This window comes from Lycorma delicatula, chromosome 1 (genome assembly GCF_047948215.1).
Source record: "Lycorma delicatula isolate Av1 chromosome 1, ASM4794821v1, whole genome shotgun sequence".
Taxonomy (NCBI): Eukaryota; Metazoa; Arthropoda; class Insecta; order Hemiptera; family Fulgoridae; genus Lycorma; species Lycorma delicatula.
Window position 1 is genome coordinate 234,096,575 of NC_134455.1, and position 20,899 is coordinate 234,117,473.

At 28.0% G+C, this 20,899-nt stretch overlaps 1 protein-coding gene across 4 annotated transcripts in view; it reads left to right on the top strand.

Annotated features, from left to right (window-relative positions):
• LOC142329589 (uncharacterized) overlaps positions 1 to 9,807 on the top strand; it is a 536,070-nt gene extending 526,263 nt beyond the window's left edge. For all 4 annotated transcript variants that reach the window (XM_075374308.1, XM_075374323.1, XM_075374299.1 and 1 more), the window contains one exon: positions 7,033 to 9,807. In XM_075374308.1, coding sequence (XP_075230423.1) covers positions 7,033 to 7,324 — 292 coding nt within the window. In that variant the 3' untranslated portion in view covers positions 7,325 to 9,807. The remainder of the gene's footprint in view (positions 1 to 7,032) is intronic.
• Positions 9,808 to 20,899: the final 11,092 nt, after the last annotated feature.

Here is a 20,899-nt window from a genome sequence, read left to right on the forward strand (position 1 = left end):
CTATATGTTGCGATGTCGACGGACACCCTTATTCAACAGCGTTGCAGTAAATTTTAGAGCGAGGGTGGACTGTATGTGTTCATAGGTGATGAATGAAGACAACACCTTGTTGATTACTGAAGGATTTTTTAATTGTACACCGTCTTAGCGGTTTAAAATAATTTTGTAACATAACACTTGTAACTTATAATTTAATGCCAAAGATAGCAAACATATGCTAAATGAAACTTAAAGTAATGTTCACCCAAACAAGAATTGAGAGAGTCCATCCGGACGCGACCGCCTTGGGTCAGGTATGAGTGTAGACTGCTATAAGATGCTACGTACAATGCTTGAGGAGCAGCTTGTGACGTAGAGTGGCATGATGGTCTGATGACCATAGTTTGCGTGGGCACCCAAGCCACCGCTAGGTTTCAGCACCTGATGGCAAGAGAGGGTGAAAACGTAACACTATACTTATTACAAATTTTGAAGAATTGAATAAATGGTTAAAACAATTATTTTATACTTCTATGGTATATATTCTAACATGTAATTCTTATCTGAGTTCACGTATCTATCATAGATATTCAATTCTACAATAGAAGCATTTCATAATTGTCCACTACGCACTGAATCTTCTAGTCTCTCAAGTAATTGCTTATTGGGAAGTCTTTCCAGTTTTGCACTGCAATTTGCCTAAATAAGAAATCTGTCCAGATATTTATTTGCAGTTTAATACCCTTACTAATAGCAACTTACTTATGTAATGAACTCATCTAGACATGTACAAAGGATCTCGGCTTCTTTTCGAGATCTACTATGTGAGAAGTCCATTGTGCATTGTATCTTCTGGTCTTTAACAAGCAATTTGCTTATTAGGAAGTTGGCCAGCTTTACTGCAACCTCCCTAAATAAGAAATCAATCCAGACAATGTATTTACAGTTTACTATCCTTGATAGCGACTTGTTTATATAATAAATACTTATACATCTGTAACAAATTTTGAAGGTATGTTTACAAGGCTGTTTACACCATTTATCTCAAGGCTTTTTTACGTTACTGAACTATTAATTTCAATGTTACTTATTCAAGCTCAAATTTATGTTGATTTTACACTTATTCAGATGGTTATCCTTTCTACTCAAGACTTGACAATCTGACAATTACACACTGTTGATTCAGTATTGATCTCATGCAAGAATTATTTGTTCTAAGCATACATCCAATTTAGGATTTAAAATTCTCTTATTGAAATATTTACTAATATAAAAATTGTTATTCAAGAATTATTGTGTAGTTGTGCTTACAATAACTATTACTATTATTATTTTTTTAGTAACTATTACTTGTGCATATGTTCAGTTATTATGCATGTTATTAAACAGTTAAAAAATCATACAATTTTTTGTGGGCAGTATGTTTGATCATGAAAGCATGTTTATCTTTTTAACTAGTTGTCATTTCTAAATTAGTTCTTGACTGCTGCTTTCTTTCTCAAGAACAAATTGTCATTAAGTTTATAATGTCAGCTTAAACAATGAACTTAAACCTATAATGTAATACAAAATTAATATGAACATTCAGACAGAATTATTGTAAAATATCTACACTTAGATACCAATATAAGGAATAAAATAATAATATGAAAATAAACTATTTAATAATATTGAATATTGTACCTTTATTGATGAAACCGGCACCTCTATAGTGCAATGAATTAGCCTCTTAGCACACTGAGAGGCAAGATTTGCACAGTATTACTATTTCTTAAATTAACAGTAAAATCAGAGTATTGGTATGTCATTGCTGCCAGCACTAAGAATTTATTTGTTACTAATACAACATTGAATAACTTATTTTACTTATCATCTAATAATAAAATAATTAATAATTTATATTATTACGTATATTATTTAACAGATTTTTTGACTTATTTTATTAAGAAAAAAATCATTGTAAATAATGCTGTGATCTGATTTATCAAAACCACATTCTTGTTGAAGGGCAATTCCTTGAAAGTCTTCTTTAATTTGTTCCATACACTCTGATTCACTGTCATCAAAATTTATAACTATTATCAAGGACATCTAGATATTGTATTCCTGTTTTAGCAAACATTTTTCAAGTTTAATTTTTTTTTTTTACATGTTCATATATTAATTTTAGTCTAAAACAAGAAGTCATGCTGTTGAACTTCTCTTATAGAAATTTGCCTCTAATATCTAAGATGTCAATATTTTCCGTTGGAGCCTATTTCTGTTTCAGTAGTAACTAAATATTGCCTGTAACTTTCTGTACAAAATGAAAATGTGGTAATATGAAAACTGAATTAGATTTAGATTGAAAAATTTTCATCCGTTTTATCAGTCTCTTGCTTTTTGTTAAATTTTATTATTCCATAAAATGCCAGTCTATAAATAGGTTTGGATAAATTGGAAGTGCTAATTTTTGATTAGTTAAATAATTTTTGTTTAGTAAACCAGTTCTGTATTCCACTTATGTTTAACTGGAATCTGGAGCTGGGTTATGAATTGAATTTGGTAACCGTTCATTTAAGAAGTTATGTAAAAATGTATGATAATTAATAATTTCATTAAGAAAATTTTATCTATAATGAAGAAATGAATGTAAAGAAAACAAATCAAGCAACACAGTTCTGATAAAAATTATTTTCCATTCAAATAATGCTGTGTTTGAGTGGCTTAGATGAAATCATTCTTTGTTTATATGTTAATTGAGTTAGGCTGTAATATTTGTTTAAGTTATAAATACTAGATAAAATATGGTGAGATTTCAAAATAGAAGGACCTGAACTTGTTTACAGAACTTAAATTTTTTTGCATAAAATGCTTTATAGTTATTTATAGTGTCATTTTAAAAAAATAGAAAAGGAGGGAAGTGAAAAAAATCAGTAATTGCTGGTCAGTTATAGTAAATACTGATTAAGTATAATAATTACTTAAGAGTTAGAAGAATAACATTTTACTATTACTGATAAGTAATAACTGAAAGGAATCATTATTTTTGTATATTGTATAGAATTATGTTCAGTACTTACATAAAATTACTCATTCTTGTGTACCTGTTTCAACACATTTGTCAATTAAGTCTCTTATGTTATCTCATTTGTTGTTTATTCCTACAATTTGTGCTTGAACTTGAAACTTGTTCGTTTATTGACATACTGCTGTATCAACGTAACATATTTACTACTACTAGTGACAGCGAAAGTGAAATACAATTTAATGGATCAATATCAAAAGCAGAATGCAATAGAGCTATATTTGCTGATGTGCTAAAGAAGAATACGATTGTTTTGAACAGCTCGTTATCGGTGAAAGTAGTTCTAGACAAAGGAAAGGCTTGAAATGGTATAAAAAGTGATTATGAAAAAAGTGTTGGAGAGACTGTTCTCATAAAAAAAAATAAAGAGGCTTAAATAACCTAAAAACTAAAATGAAAAAGAAAATACATAAAAAGATAACATGTAACAAAAGTATAAATATAAAAACATGGGAAAATAATTGAGATACTGTAAAAGTATGAAAACCCTACTGTAAATAAAATACCAGGTGCGCTTGCTATTGGTATTGTTACAAAACAAAAATGTCACGAATCAAGTATGACAGATGAAGAATCATGTCCAAGCAAATTTATTAAGTTACTATACAATGTTCCAAAACAGAAGAAAAATAGATATGAAACTGAAGAATTGGTTGCTTTATCCAGAACTGACTTACAGTGACTGGTTTTTTTGAGCAGCTGGACTTGATCAGAACTCAGAAGAAACACAAAGAATTAAAATTACAGCTTTTACAAAACAAAATTAGAAATCGGAAAGAAATAATAACCCACTCCACTCACCAAACAGGAGATGTAAATTTTTAATTATCAGGTTATCTTGTCATGAATTAATTTTTCTTACTGTATTTTACTGTTCTGTATTAAAATAAAAGAAATTAAATAACTTTTCTCTTAAAATAACTTTACTGAAATTAAAAAAACCATCCAAAAAAATAAACAAATTCTTAATAAAAGAAATAAATAAGTTTTCTCTTAATAGCTTAACTAAATTAAAAAAAAGAACACACAAAAAAATCACTAAAATTATGACAGGGCCAACAACCGCCTGGTTGATGTGGAACAGTCCACCCATTGTGGTCAATCCATAATAAGATTGATTAGATCGACCAGATTAACCAGCCTGTTGAACTGAACAATTTTTTTTAATTTGTGTTTATTGATATCCTTCATTATTACTTTTGTATTTTATTACATAAACTTTAATATTACATAAAATTAATTAATAATTACATAAAAATACATGACAAACAAAAGTTACTACTACTTGGTTAAGTTCAACAATTGTATGAAATTATTTAGAATAATTTTTAAGTTATTTGTAGCAAAATAGATATAACTTCAATTCCCTTTGCCTGTCCTCTTTATTGGAGTTCTACATCTCTGATTTTGATGTATCATATTTTTCAGCTATAGCTCCTTCCTCTTCATCCTCACATTCTTGACATCCCTCTTCATTTCCATTAAATTGATCATAAATGGTTTTCCTACATCTACTTTCGGCACTTTTTTAAGTTTCACTCTAAATTGGCTAATATTGGAAATCGAATATTCATTTGATTGAACATTCTTTTCACCGTCACCCTTTTTTTAGAATGCTGTTTGTTAAAGTTGTTTCTCTTATAGACCATGGCCAGCTGAATGGTGTTAGAAGCCAAGGAGCTGCAACATACCCGCTATCTGCCAACAGACAGACATTTAATTTGGATATTTCTATACACACACTACTTCGTCTCCAAATGCAACTGTCATGAGTACTTCTGGGCCACTCAGCTTCAAATGCCTGTTATTTTCTTCTCCAACTTGCATGTGACCTGTATGTTAATGCTTGCATAACTCTTTCTGTTGGTGTAAGAATTACCACAAGCTTTTGGTTTTTGAATCTCTAAATGAGTGCAGTTTACTGCCCGGATTGCACTAGGCATTTTGAACTTCTTACTCCATTTTTCTCTAGCTTCTGTAATTTCATCTACGATTTGTGAAAAATTAATCCATCAGCAGCTTTGGCAGAAACTTTTTCTAGAACATCGTTAATTTTACTGAATGTAGTTCTGTGAATTCTGAAATCTTCGGCAACACCATTTTGGTACCCCAGATCAGACAAATATCTTAATAATATTTCCATTTTATGCTGGGTACTTACGGAAACCCTCTTGTTTCATTAGTTCCTTGCAAAAAAATTACTTAAGTATTCCAAAGATGCCTTGTCAAAACAAACCAGTTCCTTGTACTTATCTTGGTTTATAGATTTATGCTCCCTAAAGTTTTGGTTTATATATTTTCATGAAAACAACCATCTCTCTTGTTCAGTAGAAGTTTTCAGTATGGGCCTTAGATTACTGAAAAAACCTACAGTAATTACTGATGATTTTAAGTAATTGAAAACTTTTATTCACTCTTTTTAAAGTATTTAGTGGGAAGAATCAGTAATTTTGTGTAGTTTCAGTGAATACTGCTGATTAAGTAAAAAGAATAGTACCAGAAGTTAAAATGTTGTACAATTACTTATTCTTATTCACTTTAACTTCAGTATTTACTGAAAAAAGACCCAGTAAAAGTAATAACTGATTTTTATTCACTTCTCTCAAAGTATATGTAAAGTAAAAACAATTTTATTTGTTATGTATCGTTAAAACATATATTTTAATGGAGTTTTGATATGATTACATTCAGTATTGAAAATATGTATAAAAAATTAGAAATTTGATAGGACTTCAAGATTTGATGAGAAATTTGCTAAAGTAAAGGAAATTTTTAACCAGTGCCTACTACAATTTTTACTGGCATGTAATGAGGATACAATGTAAGTTGTTACTTTCATAAAGAAGGGGCAGTTAGAAAGAAAATAGAAATAAATAAAGAGTATCCCAAAATAGACTGATTTTAAATTTGCTGCCATTTTTTTATGGTAAAACCTTAGTAGAGATTTTTATAAGCTGTTATCAATAAACAGTGAGGTTAAATTATGGAAAAGTACACACTTGAAAACGTGTAGAAATTGCAAAAGTAATTTTGCAAACAAATTTTAAAAAAACATCACTTTACCAATGAGGCACATTTTTTCCCCTCTGGTATTATCAATAAACAAAATTGTTGAATTTGGGATCAGAAAATCCAAAAAAGATTAAAAAACTTTCTATGCATTCTCAATGGGTCACAGTTTGGTACAGATTTTGGACTGTGGGATTGATTGGACCTTTGCAAATTAAAATGAAGATGCTGTTACTGTCAATGAAATTTGATGTTGTGAGATGATTTCAAACATTTTATAGCCTAAAATTAATGATATGGATGTGGAAGACATTTGGTTTCAACAAGATGGTGCAACATCATGCCACACTTATTGAAATCATGTAGTTGTTGCAAGAAAAATTTAATGGTCATGTTATCTCAGAGCAAGATGATTTATTGGTTGCCAAGATCATGTGACTTGACACCATTGGATTTTTTTCTTTGAGGTTATCTTAAGGATAAAGTGTACATCAATAAACTAAAAACAATTGAGGACCCCCAAAGAAGAAATTCAACACTTCCTGAGATTTCCCAGCAATTATGTCAACATGTTTAAGAAAATTTTGTCAAAAAAGTGAACATGTACAGCCAAGGATAGGGCACTCATTTATCTAATGATTTGCATCACAGATAACCTCCATGTCACCACTTTCTAATAAAGCAAAAATATTATCAAATAAAAAATGAGTTATATTAAAAAATTAAAATGTCAGCTCATTTTTTGACACTTTTATTAGCATGAAAAAATATATCTTAGAGCTTCTTGTAAGATTTGAAAATATCTACTTGAAATAAAAATTTCAAGATTTTTATTTAAAATATTCATAAGATTCACATAAATTGTATTTTATAATTGTATCAGCACAAAAGTAACTGAAAGATGGTACCATAAACTAATTATTAAGTAAAAATTGACAGATATGATGTATGAATAAAATTTTTTTTATCTTTTACAGATTTTTTGAGTTATCATGTAGAGTTGGTGTTGAAGGTAAACCATGCAGATTCATGGATAGACATCTGCATAATCAGTCTCGGTGTGAACAAAAATTCTCATACACATATGCTATTGTGCGTGGAGCAGATCAAACAGCTGATGGCCATCAACGAAACCATGAATTTACATCATTTTCAAATGGAGGGTCAACTTGGTCACTTGATTATATTAAAATTCGTAGCGGTTGTTCATGTGTAGTTTACCCGAGGACAAAGAGGCGACGATCTAAATCCAAACGAGGAAAAGAGTAGAATTACACAATTAATAAAAAAAAATTATTTTGCATTTAAATTAATTTTTTGTGAGATAAGATATTGTAATTTTTATTTTAGTTGTGGCTATTTTGTGTGTGTGTGTGTGTGTGTGTATGTGTGTTTGTATAGATTAAGATGTGGAAGTTAGCATCCAGCATTTTACTCAGAAATTCATTGCTATTTATAAATAAATCAATTATATGTGTATGTTTATGTGTGTTAATTATGTACAGTTATTTAAAAAAAAATAGACTTATAAAAATTTTGTACATTTGCGTATGTGTTCAATGTACCCTAGTCGTATTTTGACGATTGTCAAACAATATACACCATTTAATTAATTAATGATTTATGTATGTATGTACTTTTTAATATTGTATTACTTAGTAAATGATTATCATTATTAATAATACTATAATTTTTACCTGACATAACAGTAGATTTATTATATTGTTTATCTATGCTTAGTGTATATATTAATATAAAAAACCACATGTATGCAAAGTTATTTTTAGTTAAATTTCATTGATTTTTACAGATTTTTTTTACAAATTTAAAATTTTTGTTCATTTTTATCTGTAGACTTGGTGTAACAAATAAGTGGATGTGTTATCTTAATGTTATGATTTGATGAGCATAATCCTATATGTACAAATGCAGTATTATTTTACCTTAGTGTTAAAACCTGTTTACAGTGCAACTGATTTCTTTATTTTGTAAGTAAACTGTACAAATGATCTTTTGAAATGAATAAGTAATCTTTTATTGTGAAACAAAAGCAGAACAATGTTTCCACATAGTAATAATATTTTTGATTAGTTATACCAGTTAGAAAAGTTGAACAAATTATTTATGCTTGAGAAAATATAAAATAATTTTTGTAGAATAATTATTATTTGTAAAATAACATACAGTTGTCAGAACATATGTCTCTGTACTTGAAGCTGTACTAAATGATAAATATTGGTTAATTCTCATAAGTATTCTACAGTGCCTTGTTTTTCTGTATTATGGTAGCCTGTACATTTTTTTCTTTTACTGATACTTTATTCTACTGCTACCTAAAATGTGTGATATGAGAAGGCACTGAATAGTTTTGCACGTTTTAGCTTATTTTTGAAGTAATTAATTTTTGATTGAGAAAACTGAATAACAGTACAAAAATTAGCTATTGGCAAAGTTCATTAAATCAGATATATACATTTTCATTATACTATTTTAGATAAAAGTGATTTAAATTCTTTTATTTGAACTGATTTTTATTCACATAAACACAACCATCAGGAGATATCTCAATAGATAATGTAGCTACAGTAAATTGTCTTTTTTTCATATTTATCTAAAAACTTATGTTTTGGTACTATTTTTTCTCTTCACTACATCTGTTGTCTAACATTTTTTTAGATTTTTACCAAGAAAAATCTTACTAATGATGATCTTAGTAAGTATTTATCATATTCAATATTTATTTATCTCTAAATTTTTCTACATATTAAGATAAGAAAATAATTTGTTGCAATATTCTCTGCACATTAATTATAAAAAAAAAGCTTAATCTGACCTGTCAGGGATCATTTATATTACTGAACTTATTAACTGTAATATCCAAGAATATCCTTTTATAAATTATTTTAGACCAAATAATTATGATAATGAAATTAATAAAAATTAAAACAAAAAAAAATAGGACATACTGTATAATAAATAATTATTTGAGTTATTTGTTTTTTTAAATTGCATTTTTTAATGTTATTTTGTTATCTGAATACTCATCATTAACAGGATTAAAAATCTTTTTTTTATGTGTAAGGCTATGTTACAGTATGCAAAAAGAAGTAGGGAACAAGAAAAGGAACAGCAAACAGAAAGTAGTTTATTTTTCGCCTCAATTTTTATTTAGGGAAAAATTAGTATGTGCTACTCAATTAACAATGAAAATGTTTTGTTATAATACATGAGGATTTGTCCAGAAGATGAATTTCAAATCTCACCTTTAGCTAATAAAAAAAAATTACATTTTACTGTTATAATATAAAGAAAATTATGAATACCAAATGGGTAAATAAGATTTAAATATGGATAAATACAGTATGTAACTATATATTTTTATTTTTCAACAAGGATTCTTCTAAAATATTTATATCATATTTATATACTACATTTTCAATTTATGATTATTATGTTTTGAATAAAGTCTACAAAATTTTCATTACTAGAATTTATACATATGAAGAAATAATTCCATTTAAAGATAATACTATTTAATAAAAGTTATTACTTATACACTTTCTGAAACAATGAAAGAATGGCAGTGTAAATGAAGTATTATTTATTTTTGTATGACATTTAACATAACATTGAAATTTATTTAAAAAAACATAATTCATTTGTATAATATTACAAATTAAGGGATTTTTAATAAAAACACTTTATTTAAATGTATTGTTTTAATAATTTTATTAGTAAATCTAATAAAATTAGATTTTTAAAAGAATGGCAGTGTAAATGAAGTATTATTTACTTGTATGACATTTAACATAACATTGAAATTTATTAAAAAAAACATAATTCATTTGTACAATATTACAAATTAAGGGATTTTTAATAAAAACACTTTATTTAAATGTATTGTTTTAATAATTTAATTAGTAAATCTGATATTAAGTTCCAGAATAGGTATTTCAGAGTTAAGCATTTAATGTTCAATTTGTTACTGTGTATAAAAATTAATTGCATTTAAAAATTTGGGTTAGAGATATTCTCAATTCAATTTCACAATGACCATCATTTGCTTTTACAAAGAGAATATTAAATGGTGGACATTGTCAGATAAGATATAATCAAAATAAATTATTTATTTTAGTGTTAATTAGCTTTTTAAATTTCACATGTATGAGTACATTTAATCTGGTATCTGATTAGTTACAAAAATGAAGTATCATTTGCCTGTTTTATGGTAATATGTAATAATTGTTCAAGTTTAAGTTGATGCAAATTTTTTATAAGAAAGATAAAAATTGAAGTATGTTTAAACTTTCTAATTAAGTTGTTTTCAGTATTAATTTCATTTTAATGTATATTGTATCCTACTGTAAATATTATAAACAGTAGACTTAAAATAAACATGTATGTACTTATTAAATAAAATGTATTCATGTTATTTTATTCTTTTCTTTTTTGTTTACCTCTAGCAATTGAAGAACTCTATCGTGTAATTATGACTGTTACGATGGTCTAAATTTTCATGAAATTGTTTATTGTTGTGTAACACCAAAACCTTCCACATAACAAGTTTTAATATAATTATATGTCAACAGTTTTTTTTTTTTACTGTTGATGTACTTTCCATTATTCTCTTTTGAAATATTTGTTTGAAGTGTTTCATATTGACGTGGTAAATCTTTGTTTCAAAAGTGTATAAAAAAATATAAATATATAGCCACGTGTTTTGAGAAAATTTTTCCATCAATCTTTTAAAACAGTTTTTAAATTTTACATAAATAATTTTATTTAGTTTATTAATTGTACCAATTAATCTGTAGATTTTTATATCACTTTATTATAGCAGTTTGATGACGGTAATCTTTAGTTGAGAAGGAAAATTTTCATTCTGTAAACAGTTGTTATAATTTGGTTAAGTAACATAACATATGCCATTGTTTTAATAATGCATGTGAATGTATACATAACTATGTATACATGTATGTGAATACATAGTACTATGTACTATGTATGCATGTGAATGTGTATCGTACGCATAACTATGTTAATTTTTCATATTATTTAATTAGCTTTAGTTGACAACTTTTAGAAAAATTGACTTAATCTTCCTTTTTAGCCTCACGGTAAGAGAAATAACCTTCAGTGCTTGTGTTAACCTGACTTTTGAACATATTACTGTCATTGGATCCTTTATTAACCCATTTTCTAATACCAATTAAGTGTTTCTTGTTTTACTTTTATATATTATTTTATGTTATTTCCTTTATAAACCTTCATATTTCATTAACAAAATTTTTAGTTTTACTAATCCAAGAATTATACAATAATGGGACAAGAAAATAATAATTTCAGTGTTATTCTTTAAATTTATTCCTTCCTTTTGTAATTTTTTGTTTTGTGTTTTACTACAATAAAATAATTTGTAATGCACTTTTTTAATTTAATACAATCATTATCAGAAGTATTTTGTGTAATTTCTTATTCTTAACAGATTTTTTCCCGGACAGCATTTATCATCAAAGTTTTAAAATTTCTTACAGCCATTATATATAACAATCTTTGTCAACATTAGTTGACAATGATTCATCAGAAAATCTAATCAATATTATTTAATTCACACTAAAGTAGTTAATAATAATTTTTGAAAAGAATTCTTTTGTTATAGTAATGCCAACTTGATCATCTTTAAATAATGTTAGTACTACATTTACCAGTTTACTTAGCTTACAACTATCTTTTCAGTTGAAATTTAATCCATGTTTAAAATAATCCACTAAGTTTTCCAGCTACTTCCAGGTCTGGATGTGTGTGTATAGGCAAATGCAATTATTGGTAAACATGTAGTCTGGAACAGTTCCAGGTCATCCACCCCTGAGACATGTGGTTAATTGAAACCCAACCACCAAATAACACTAGTATCCAAAGTCAAATAACTGTAATTATTTTTAAACAGTTTTTATGAAGTTTTAAGCAAGGGTGAACAGCATTAATATCTAAATTTATTGTATCAAGTTCGTAATTTTCTACAGCTGAAAAAATGTATCGGTCATGCATTGTAGTAAAAAAAGCTATGTGTTTTTTTATCCGGTTCGGGGTAATTAGATGTATTGCTGAAAAGTGTAGTGATTATGGTGTGTGTTTTCTAATCATATAAGTTGTACTTGTTATCAACTTTGGATGTAATGTAAAGGAATTGAGAGATGTGTTATATTCTGCAGTGAACTATAAATTAGTGATGAGGGGATGGGTATAATGTATTAATGAGTGTGAAGAATGTATAAAACTGTTTTCTCTTACCTGTATGCAGCAGTTTGCATAAAACAGAAAAACAGAGTCATCTGTGAGCCTCTTTCTTAGTTCACTAATACCTTTTTTGATTGTAAACAATAACTTTCAATATTCCAGTAATGAACATCCTGATCATTCAGTCATGAAATAATTTTAAGAAGAAAGTTATTTTACACAAACAAACATCACTAAACATAAGACTGTCAAAATTAAAAACATTTTATCTTGTTAATTATACAATTATTACACACACACATATATATATATATATATATTTAAAATATGTATAGTCATGACTGTTTGCATGTTAACAATCATGAGTCATCCAGTCATCTGGAACCATGTTCAAGAAATTTATTATCACATGTAGTAACCAGGTAAAAATAGTTTATAAATATTATTTAAAGTTGAAAGTGAATAAAATTATAGCTAATATAAAATTTACCAAAATTTGCAAAACAAAAATAATCACACCAAATTATATTAATATCCCTATTAAAAATCAAAGCAAATCAGCTATCATTATTAAAAATAAAGCTAAAATTATCTGGATTAATAATGAAATAAAAAACTTACATTAATAAACAAAAGATCAATTTTTATATGCATTTAACATATTCTGACTTAATATATGAATTGGGCAATGTTATATTAAATGAAATAATAAATATCATAGATTGTAAAATTGCTGACACGATGAAAACATAAATATAATAAAATTAAAATAAATACATTAAAAGATAAATATAATAAAAGTGATAATACTAAGTTTAATAATATAAAACGAGATAAAATAAATAATTTAAATATTACTTGTAATTTAGAGATAATGTTACAAACATGACACAAATTGATTTCGATAAAGAGGGACTTAATATGATATCCAATGTATATAAAAATGATATCAAATATGATAAAATAAAGTATATAACAAAACAAAAATAAATAAACAAAATAAAAAATAACATTCTACGAGTCGGAGCGTGGAATGTTAGAAAAAGGTTGGCAGGCTAGAAAATTTAAAAAGGGAAATGGGTAGGATGAAGGTGGATACAGTAGGAATTAGTGAGGTTCGGTGGGAAGAGGAAGGCGACTTTTGGACAGGTAATTTTAGAGTAATTAACTCAGCGTCAAATAATGGGCAGGCAGGAGTAGGTTTCGTAATGAACAAGAAGATAGGGAGGAGAGTGGAGTATTTCAAAACGCATAGCGATAGAATCATTGTAATAAGGATAAAATCAAAACCTAAACCGACAACGATTGTTAACGTTTATATGCCTACAAGCGCCCATGATGATGATGAGGTAGAGTGTGTATACGAAGAGATTGATGAAGCAATTAAACACGTAAAAGGAGATGAAAATTTAATAATAGTTTGAGATTGGAATGCAAGCATTGGAAAAGGCAAGGAAGGAAATATAGTGGGTGAATACGGGCTGGGCAAAAGGAATGAAAGAGGGGACCGACTTATAGAGTTTTGCACGAAGTATAATTTAGTAATTGCCAACACCCAATTTAAAAATCATAATAGAAGAATATACACTTGGAAAAAGCCAGGCGATACTGCAAGGTATCAGATAGATTATATCATGGTTAAGCAAAGATTTAGAAATCAACTCGTTGACTGCAAAACTTACCCTGGAGCAGACATTGATAGCGACCATAATTTGGTGATAATGAAATGTAGATTGGGGTTTAAAAAACTCCAGAAAAGGTGTCAGATGAATCGGTGGAATTTAGAGAAGCTTGAGGAAGAGGAGGTAAAGAAGATTTTTGAGGAGGACATCGCAAGAGGTCTGAGTAAAAAAGATAAGGTAGAAAATGTAGAAGAAGAATGGGAGAATGTTAAAAAGGAAATTCTTAAATCAGCAGAAGCAAACTTAGGCGGAATAAAGAGAACTGGTAGAAAACCTTAGGTTTCAGACGATATATTGCAGCTGATGGATGAACGTAGAAAATATAAGAATGCTAGTGATGAAGAAAGTAAAAGGAACTATCGGCAATTAAGAAATGCTATAAACAGGAAGTGCAAACTGGCGTAAGAAGAGTGGATTAAAGAAAACTGTTCAGAAGTGGAAAGAGAAATGAACATTGGTAAAATAGACGGAGCATACAGGAAAGTTAAGGAAAATTTTGGGGTACATAAATTAAAATCTAATAATATGTTAAACAAAGATGGTACACCAATATATAATACGAAAGGTAAAGTCAATAGATGGGTGGAATATATTGAAGAGTTATACGGAGGAAATGAATTAGAAAATGGTGTTATAGAGGAAGAAGAGGAAGTTGAGGAGGATGAAATGGGAGAAACAATACTGTGATCTGAATTTAAGAGAGCATTAAAAGATTTAAATGGCAGAAAGGCTCCTGGAATAGACGGAATACCTGTAGAATTACTGCGCAGTGCAGGTGAGGAAGCGATTGATAGATTATACAAACTGGTGTGTAATATTTATGATAAAGGGGAATTTCCGTCAGACTTCAAAAAAAGTGTTATAGTCATGATACCAAAGAAAGCAGGGGCAGATAAATGTGAAGAATACAGAACAATTAGTCATGCATCAAAAATCTTAACTAGAATTCTATACAGAAGAATTGAGAGGAGAGTGGAAGAAGTGTTAGGGGAAGACCAATTTGGTTTCAGGAAAAGTATAGGGACAAGGGAAGCAATTTTAGGCCTCAGATGAATAGTAGAAGGAAGATTAAAGAAAAACAAACCAACATACTTGGCGTTTATAGACCTAGAAAAGGCATTCGATAATGTAGACTGGAATAAAATGTTCAGCATTTTAAAAAAATTAGGGTTCAAATACAGAGATAGAATAACAATTGCTAACATGTACAGGAACCAAACAGCAACAGTAACAATTGAAGAACATAAGAAAGAAGCCGTAATAAGAAAGGGAGTCCGACAAGGATGTTCCCTATCTCCGTTACTTTTTAATCTTAAATGGAACTAGCAGTTAATGATGTTAAAGAACAATTTAGATTCGGAGAAACAGTACAAGGTGAAAAGATAAAGATGCTACGATTTGCTGATGATATAGTAATTCTAGCCGAGAGTAAAAACGATTTAGAAGAAACAATGAACGGCATAGATGAAGTCCTATGCAAGAACTATGGCATGAAAATAAACAAGAACAAAACAAAAGTAATGAAATGTATATTTGTAATAATATATCTATATGCATAGAGTAATAATCTTTACATATGCGTAATAGATATTCACAATCATTAAAAAACATTTAAATACACATTATATAAATGAATTAATTGATGTGATAAGTTATGTTGCAAGTGTTTTTTTTCAATTTTAATAATCAGTTTTTCGAACAACCATTTGGTTTAGCAATGGGTGAACCGTTATCGGCAATTATGTCAGAAATATATTTACAATTTTTAGAAGATACTTATATCAAACCAATCCTAACCCGACATAAAATAAAAACTAAAACTATGGAAACAGAAAAATAAAATAAGAGTAGAAATATATTTTAAAGATGGCTGTTTTTAATGCACTTTTATAGAGCCATACATTCCTTACTGCCTTGTATCTTGTAGCCATACATTATTATTTAAAACATGATAAAGTTTCTTTAAACAATGAAATAGAAATAATTAAACCTTACTATAATAATAATTGCCCTTACAAATGGTTACGATATTAATACTATAAATAAATTATATACTAGAATAAATAATAAACTTAATAAGATAAACAATATAAAATTATTATCAGATAAAACTGAAAAAAATAAACATAAAAAATGAATACGCTCCACATAGTCAAAAAATTGAAAATGTTATAAAAAAATTAATATAACACCTGCTTAGACTACAAATAATAAATTAATTAAATATATTAATAATAATTATAATAAGACAATAAACAGTTATAATTCTAACCTTAACAAACAGATGATATATAGTATGGGTTATGAGGATTGTGATTTGATATATGTCGGTATGACCGATCGTAAATTTGCTATACGTGCAAAAGAACACATTGATAATATTAAACGCAATAAACCTGAAAGTTCTAATTTTGCTAAACATATTATAGGTAATGGTTATACTTACAATCCAAATACATTTATAAAAATTTTAGGTATTTCTTACAATCATTTTAATACACGTAATTTAGAGAAATTCCACATATATAGTAACCAAAAAAATCTGATTAATGAACAGAGACTTCTTAAAGAAGATAAGTTATTTAAACAAGTACTAAATACAAGCATAATGAAATATTCATATCGACTAAAATATCATTCCTGATGATATGGTTTTCCTTTTAATTGCATTTCAATCCATTGGAGTATTTTTATATTCTCTTTAGTACACTGTTAACATGCGAACAGTCATGACTGTATATGTATTTTAACTTTTAATTATTTTATTAAAATATATCGGCTGAACCATGTTAAGAAATTTAAAATTAATTTGCACAACTAACATCAGTGGACAGATGAGAATCCTTATGGCACAGTACAAAATAGACAACAGCGTAAGTTAAAAGTTAAGTATGGGCAGACTGGATGTAAGTGACTTGTTTTATAGGTTTTCATGTTCTACTTGCTAGATTTAATGGTGATGTGTAACACCGATTTTTTATTTGTTAAGCATTCTTCCTTATGTCTTGGAAAATGTATCTCATCCATTATATGCATGATGGAGCCCCAGATTTTAGCTTATATGAAAGGCGCTATGAACAATACATATGATAAAAATTTGATAGGAAGAGGTGGCCAACTCATTCTTCTGATCTATTGATTTTTATTTATTGGATCGCAGAATACATTAATGTAAAAAATGTTTAAGATGTTGATAATGAAGAAATACTACAACAATGCATTTTTAATGCCCGTGAAACCATTTAAAATTGGCTAGGGATATTTGAAAAGATGTAAATTCAATGAACAGATGTGTACATGCTTCAAATAGTAGACACCGAGTACCTGTTGTAAATGTATGTTCAGTATAAGTTTCAGAGCAATTACATTTACAAATACTGATATTAATTATAGTAAAGCATTATTAAGATTATTTTTAAATAATAATGTTTAATTTCTCTTGTATAACATTCAACATTTGTTAACGTACTCCTTTTTAGTGTTATTTGTTTCTTAATTGAAGAAACGAAAATGGCTCATTATTGACTGTCTTGCTCTAATGATTACCACCAGATCTCAGTTGATTTTAATTTCATTTAAACAAAAGTGCCATTTACTTTATAATAAAATAACAAAGGATTCTTCTAATAAAATAATACTTATATATATATATATATATATATATATATGGTTTTTTTTTAAATTCAAATAATTCATTAACACATTGACCACTGTGTAACAAAATTTAATATATAAACCATCAGAACACAGTAATTAGATAAGTTAAACTTATCATATTAATTTCTATATTGATTTATATTCATATTAATTTTCACAGGATTCTGCATCTTCAATTGGTACTGAATTCTAAAACTATAAAAATATATTTACTTTATAATTTTTTTAATTTATTATGAACATTTAAGCAAATTCTGCTGTCCAGCACTAGACAGAATTTGCATAAATTAAAAAATATCATTTTATAGGTTGTTGAAATTGTTTTCTGTTTCTCCTATCAATTATTAGTTAGAATTTGCATATACGTTCATAATAAATGTCTAAATTCTTAGACAGAAAACAATTTTGACAAATTATAAAATGAATATGTTTTAATGTAGTTATAGAATTCAGTACCGACTGTAGATGCAGGATCCTGTGAAAATTTACTATTGGAAATTAATATGGTAGCTACAATCTGTCTAATTATTGGGTTTTGTGGTTTATATTTCATGTAATCTACAATGTTTCTAAAATGGTGGGCTGGCTATACTTTTTCGGATTCTACTTGTAAAACTAAACAAAAAATATCCTTAGGAAAAATGGCGATTTCTCCTTCGTTCTCTTTTCCGCCAATTTGTTATTTTTATATAAAAATTTCTATCTTAAGTTCGGATTGACGAGTCACATTACTATTTGGTAAGGGTCTTGGTAATAAATTTTTAAAATTAGAAAAAAATGAGGACTTAAATACCTTTGCAAATTACAAAATGGCGGCCATATTTATTTTTCAAATCGTTGTATCTCCGTAAATATTAATTTTATCAAAATTTATGTTTTTACTAAAATATTAAGCCTTTTATTTTGAACAAAGTGACATTTTATTTTTTTAAATCGGTTAACAAGTAAGTAGCCGAGTTATGGCAGAAAATTGATGTAATTCTGTATTTTTTCATCTCCTCCACTTTACGTTGAATTCGATTAAATATTAATTTTTACTTGTTGTTAATTCTAGTATTGTAAATTAGTATCAAATTAAGTTATGATTTTCTTACAATAATATTTCATATTAATGAATAATAAAACAATTGATATTAATTTTTCACTTTTGAATAATTTTACACAGCGACTATTACTGTTGATCATGTTAACAATGTAAAGATGAAGTTTTCTTCAACAGGGATGCTGCTCAAAACTATCACAACCAGCGTATCTGGAGCATCAAGAATCCTCATCGTACCTTCCAAAGTAGCCAACAATATTTTAGCAATAACATAAATTTTGATAAAAATAATATTTATAGAGATATAACGGATTGAAAAATAAATATGGGCGCCATTTTGTAATTTGTGAAGGTATTTATGTCCTGATATTTTTTCTAATTTTAAAACTTTATTACCAAGACGCTTACCAAATATTAATGTGACTCGTCTATTCGAACTTAAGATATACATTTTTATATAAAAATAACAAAATGGCGAACAGTGGGAGAACGAATTGGAAATCGCCATTTTTCCTAAGGATATTTTTTGTATAGTTTTACAAGTAGAATCCGAAAAAGTATAGCCAACCCACCATTTTAGAAACACTCTGTGTATACAGCAGATCCCGGATAATCTGACCACTTCGGGACCGGGCCTAAATGGCGATATCAACGAAAAATGAGGAGCTGTGCACAAATATGGTATACGGTTGTAATCCGATTATTAAACTCGAATTAGCGATTAACTGTTCTGAATTTTATTATAAATTACAACATAATAAAAATGTAAATACCGTACAATACATATCTAATAAAATAAAATACATTATTTACTATCCTTCTACATTACATAGCTAATGTAATAATAAAAACAGGCTTATTATATTTAAAAAGAACTACCGTTATGGTACAATGAATTACTGAATAGTTTTTATAATTTTACATAATTAAAAAAAAAAAAAACAAAACGATTGATAAACAAAATAGAGGTACAAATACAATAATGATTGCTATTTATGAACAGTAAAATTAAAAAAATACTTTCGTGTTTCTTACTTGTTTAAACTTTTTGAAAGAATTCTTTTATTTTGTCTTCCTTTCAGTGCTTGGCGTTCTACAAATTTCGTACAGACTCTTAGTTCTTCTAGTGGGCTTCCTTCATTGCCTTCTTGTATAAAATACTGCTGAAGTCCGTCAATGAATTTTTTTGCATCTTGTGTAGATACGTGTTTGACATCGGGTTCGTCTTCATCTTCTTCAATCTCGTCCAGTTGTTGAGTACCAGTAATGTTTTTAATTATTTCTTTATCACCGGTTTCATTCTCATCATAGCATTGTAATTTTTCGTCTATATTTGAAAACTCTTCAGAATATTGAACCTGGTGCTGCAAAAAAACGTAATCACTTTCATCAGCATCGATTGTCATATTCGACGGCATTGACTTTTAAACCACTTTTGGCAAAGCAACTTTTCACTTCATCCCAACTATCGGCTACGAACTGAATTGCCTGCAAAAAATTTACACGTGCCGTAGCCGTAGCTACGTTATATCTTTAGCCGTAGCTGTGGAAGTCCACGTATTTCCTTCAATTTCTTGTAAAATGTAACTTATTAGTTTGCTTCTGTAAATAAATTTTAAATTTGTTATTATCTCCATGTCAAGCGGTTGAATTAAACTCCTATTCCGTGGCAGAAACTCAGTTTGAATCTTTCATAAATATACATTAGGATGGACAGCACAGTTGTCACTAAACAGGCAAATCTTTCTTGATTTTTTTCTGTAACTCGTCCCAAGCACTCGGCTAATATAGAAAAATTAGACCCATCAAGGTATTTTTATTAAAATAGTACATAGGTCAACTCTCCATAGCTCACTTATAACATTGTGGTTTACCTACTTTACCAATAACAAGAAGTTTTAATTTGTCATTGCTAGACATATTCGTGCAGGAAAGCAAAGTAATTCGATCCATTGGTTTTTTTGAGCCAGATAACGCGATGAGAGACCCATGATTAAAAATTATTCCGAAAAAGCGATAACAGCAGTATCACACCCAATAAACAACAAACACGTATTCAAGAAAGTTGTGTTGAGAGAAGTTTCTTCCATCACAAACAGTCAAGCAATTTAAATCACTAATAAAATTGTGATATTTGTTTTAGAAGTAAAAGAAAGAAATGAACATGCTAGTGGGTTTTATAAGCGGCATCTTGGATGGTTAAATCGACATAATTTTATATCAATT